Genomic DNA, 5,135 nt, shown 5'->3' with positions numbered 1-5,135 from the left:
GGCTATAATAAGTTGTTGAAATTAACTTCCATATCGTTACATTTGTGTTTATAAATCTACGTTAGGCTTTATTGTTTTTAATATTAAAAAATAGAAGAAAGCTTAATTTTGAGGGTAAGAATAGGTTTTTTACAAAAATTCTAAATGCTGATAACGAATATAATCGTCATTAATTGTCACCCTCCTGGGAGAATATATCTTTTTCATCATTTCCTTGACTTTTATTTACCAAAATTTAATAGTCTCAATCTCCCTAATAAACGAACTTTCCTGCAAAACTTCAGAATTTTTTGACAAAAACACAGGCGTTATTAAGCCTCAAACAGAGTAAATAAAGAGTCATTTTTAACCGATTGCCATACTTTTCCTCTATTATATACAACAGCAGGAAAAGTAAAAATATCAGACAGTGCATTTAGACAGTGCATTGCAAAAACATTTTTAATAGAATATAAAATTATTTTATGTATAATATTTAGAATTATTGAAATTAAGCACCTCCCTTATCCACAAAAAGATTATCGTATATTTGATTTTTGCTGCAAGGAGAAAACTTCCAGTTATTGTACAACGATCCATCGGTATAGTTAGAAATCAAAGCGCCGTACATAACATAATTTCCTAAATAATCTCTTCGGNCTTTTTTAATGGAAATTTTTTTTAAGAATAATAGTACAGAACGATGAACTTCACGTAGATTAGTATTTTATTTTAAATAAATGAGTAGATAAACCTCTTCACTGAAGACCGAGCTGGAGGCAAGGCTGTTCAATTATCCACGACTTCCAAAAGTTTACTACGTTGCGAAGTTGTAGAAAGTTAAAAAGCCTTGAAATGTGAAGATCGAATGTAAATAAGACAATGTGTCAAATAAGCAGTCGTGCACAATACAGCAATATTGCGAGAAGAGTGGTGAGTGATTGAATGTAGCCAATCATGTTAACTATCAAACGTTATTAAGAGATTTATATAAAAGCGGTGGAATGTTTCTACAAAAATTCCTAATTTTACATTCAAGCAATTGAGAAATACGAAGTTATTTCTACTGCTTGCCTGTATTATTTATAATTACCGACAAACAACAGATTTATATATCAAATGTAAGTTTCTATTTAATGATGTGATTCGTTAGAGTAATTATGAAGCAAAACGATAGATTTATATGTTTACAACATTCATTCATAAGGAAATTTTTGCCATTAACTTTGTTATCAGCAATAATAAATAAAAATAGTCTGTTAGTCAATTATTGTGTTATATAAACTAATATTGCACAATATTTTTAGACTTACTTGTAAAAGCCTGACCAACTTTTCCCTGAAAATCTCTGTGGCAAAAGGCTATAAACATGCACCAAGTTTGTTTCGAGTTTGCAGCCAAAAGTTCCGAGTATGCAGTAGCTTTGTCAACGTAACTATTTAAATAATACGTGGGATTGTTCGGATTTTCTATAACAGTAATTTTCTCCACGTTAATTCTTATTCCTTTAGGTGCATCTTCCTTATTGAAGTCTAAATTTCTGAAAACTTTGTCTGCAACTTTCACATGATATAACATTTCTGCGATAACTGTTCCACGATCTCTATTAAAATGATCTACAAAAGTGTGGTCTGCCATTACCTCTATATTGCACATTAACGTGTTTCTACGAATAATTAGAAAACATAAATGAGTTCAAGCAATTTAGTCTCGTTACAATTATAATTGTTGAAATAACATATAATTCCACAATTAATTCAGAAACGCAAACGAATTAAACTCACTGTTCATCAACTGTAGACTTTCGTAATAAATGAGACCTCCCGTTTTCCTTATAATAAAACAAATTAGTATTTAATGTATGATGTATTATTCTCTTGTTCAAACAGGACCGATATCGTTCGAAGCTTTTGCATCCGACAGGTTTTACGTCTACGTCTTTATAAATTATCAATTTATCTTTAATGGTTTCGTCTTTTAAGTACGCAAATGCGTTTTCTGTGAAATAAGTTTCGTATTTTAATTGGATTTTGCCAATAAATCCATTTCTGTGAAGGTATCCATTTACAAATGATTGTTTGTCTCCCGAAACGGTGCCTTTGTATATTGAAGAGCCTTCGATGTTCTTCGGATATAATTTGATAATTTCGTCTGCAACCATATAGACTTTGGCACTTGGAGATATTATTGAATTGTCTTCCTGCAGTACCAGTTCAAACTTCTTTTTGAATGCTCGAAATTTTACCGTAATTGCTGTCTTTATTTTTATGTTTTCTAGTGTTTCACCTTCAGTGAAATTTGCTTTGAAATCTATTATCTCGTAATACTCGATCTGATCCAATTTTTTATAATTTAGTAAAGACACCGATAAAGAAAAAGAAACAAAAATATTTAGCAAAATTACCAGAGAATTCATTTTGATAAAATTTCCGATGATTACAATTTATTTGTTTCGAAACAATTGTCGAATATACAATTCATTAGATTATTATAAAAAATATATTGTCGACATAAAATTAAATTGTATAATTTTTAAAAGGAGCGTAAATAATATTGCACAAAAATACTATGATCTACGTCATAAAATATTTAGAAAATTCTTATGACGAGGGACTATTCATGACTATTATGACGAAAAATTCATGATGTAATATGCATGCAAAAATATGTATCAATTTTTCTTTCAGTGGTTTTATTGTTATTATTATTTTACTTAATACATATTATTCGGTATAATTTATTAGATTTGGTTAGGTTAGTTTAGAACGTGCGTCCCCCACTGTTTCCTTTCTTCTGTTTGCTGGAATTAGAGACGAGCCGCCATTTTACTCACCATAGGTAGCATTATCTGCACAATTATATCATGCGAGCACCAGAAAAAGTATGATAACTTTATTATTTTTCGTCTTCGGTCCAAAAGTAGGGTATCGTTGAAGTCGTCTCGGTCTCCTCAGTTCAGATAGATACTTAGTCTCGAAATTCCATAGGTGGTTATCTATATGATAATTTCCCTAATTGTATTAATATTTTAAACCGTTTGATTTTCTTATTGTTTTTTTTTTAATTGGTTGATGATTGACTGTATCAACTAATTTGTCGATTGTTTGATTGTACTGTATTAACTTGATTCTTTAGATATCGAAAATTAAATAAAGAACAATATGTTAATTTAAGCGTAAAGAAACGTTGCTGTTGTTCCAGCAAAGATCTTATTTTTAGTTTACCGAGTGCCTACTAGGTAATGTGCAGACTAACTAGATAATCTGCACATCACCTAGGTAATTTGAAAATTAAAACAATTTTAGCAACTTTAACGGATCACCCTAGTTAAACTTCAGATTTGCTAGGTAATGTACACATTAACGACTTTCGAGCTTTAGCGGTAACATATATATATATGTTACCGCTAAATATTTATATGTATACAAAAGATATATATATATATATCTTTTTTTAATTTTTATTAACTACTTTTTGCTTTCTTTACTTCACTTCTACCAGCACATTCACTGGATAAAGGCTGCTTGGTAAAATATCTATCCATAGAAATTTGGCCTTGCCTACTTTTTAAAATGTTTCTAAAATGACTTAGGCAAATATCATTACTCCGAACAACAATACGGGTAGTGTGAACCTTTTCGATATGTTTCGCTTCAATAAAAAAGTCACTTTCTGGCAATATCTCAAGATTTCCTTTATCGAGTGAGATCCTTTTACCAATGGCGTAGCGTGAATGTCAGCCGCCCAAGGCGGAGGTCCGGGGAGAAGAGGAGGAGAAGGCCCGGGGCGGGGTTTTGCCAACCTCTTATTTAGGTTATACAGTAGATCTGTATAATGCGTAGATACGTTTCTCGTTATACGAATTTCGCGTTGTAGGAATCCTTAAATACAGGAGCCAATCGCAGCCCGACACGTGTGAAGTTTAGGGACTACGGCTGTTTGAAAGGTTTTCTTTCATAAAATTAATCGATTCTAGACTAATTCGACTTAACATTTCCAAAATACGTATAATTTTTTGGGAATAATCCGTATAAGCTATGCTATAAACAAAAAATTGTAGGATTACTTGCCGAGTGTGCGCCGTTCGACGTCGCCATCGCTTAAGCTTGTTTTTGTCGCGGAGCAGCGGCGGCCGCGATTTCTGATAAATTATTTTTCTGCGAAAATTTCGTTGAACTTTGGAGACATCATTAATATAATATAATATATTTTTATGGCCGTTGAATGACAAATGTTTTTTTCACAAGAACTGTATAAAATTACAGTGCTGTATTAGACTTACCATGCCTAACTTACATACTGTACACACGATAGTAAACTCAACTTACTCGCCTAAATTCTCCGTAGCGTGGCGCTGGACGGCGGAAAGTATATATATAATTATAATAAAGTTAAAATAAATTAAGTTAATATATAATTATATATACAGTACCTAATTTTTATATAATTAATATATGATTATATGTACAGTACTTAATTTATATATAATACTGTACAGACAATAGTAAACTCAACTTACTCGTCTAAACTCTCTGTAGCGTGTAAGTAGTTCGGCTGCTCGTCTGCGATGACGAGTTGGATATGACGTTTTACCGCGTTTTACGCGTTTCTTTTAGCGTCTTTATACGAATATTGTCGCAATTTTTTCGCCATGTTATAGGAATCTCCGTTATAGGAACCCGCGTTATAGGGGGTCTACTGTATCTCAATTTAATAGACTAAAATTCAAATTTGTCACTGAATAAGTAATGAAAAATTCCGTGCTCATTTCAAAGGTGCGACAAAAATATGAAATGTAATGGTTCAAATTTTTACAAGATATTCTTATTATTCATTCTGAAATTTTGCCGCCCCCTAAAAGTGCCGCCCGGGGCGGGCCGCTCCTGCCGCCCCCACTATGCTACGCCACTGCCTTCCTCGACGAAGCACACACTCGAAATGAGACCGATGAGCAAAAGTGAATTAAAAATGGTGCTGCGAACTAATGAAACGTCGTATGATGAGTTTTTGTTCGTATCGTGGAGAAAAAATATGTCCGAAATTCGTATGTTGGAGCGTTCGTATCCTGAGGTACCACTGTAATATCAATTGTAAATGTGATAAAGTTTTCAGAATAAAAGTTCAAAAATTGTATAATCGTAGAAGCAGTAATAAAT

At 32.3% G+C, this 5,135-nt stretch overlaps 1 protein-coding gene across 1 annotated transcript; it reads right to left on the bottom strand.

The window, feature by feature from the left end:
* Positions 1-1,292: 1,292 nt before the first annotated feature.
* On the bottom strand, positions 1,293-2,421 carry LOC111617171 (the record flags this gene model as incomplete). Its single annotated transcript, XM_023358501.1, has 2 exons — positions 1,764-2,421; positions 1,293-1,645 (listed from the first exon to the last, which is right to left on the bottom strand). Coding segments are annotated over exons 1-2 (985 nt in total), but the record flags the coding sequence as incomplete, so codon positions are not given.
* Between the last annotated feature and the right edge of the window lie 2,714 nt (positions 2,422-5,135).

Source organism: Centruroides sculpturatus, unplaced genomic scaffold, assembly GCF_000671375.1.
Source record: "Centruroides sculpturatus isolate CEXI.00-Female unplaced genomic scaffold, Cexi_2.0 scaffold5033, whole genome shotgun sequence".
In the NCBI taxonomy this organism is placed as follows: Eukaryota; Metazoa; Arthropoda; class Arachnida; order Scorpiones; family Buthidae; genus Centruroides; species Centruroides sculpturatus.
Note: the sequence above shows the minus strand (reverse complement) of the source record. Positions and strands in the feature narration are given on the sequence as shown.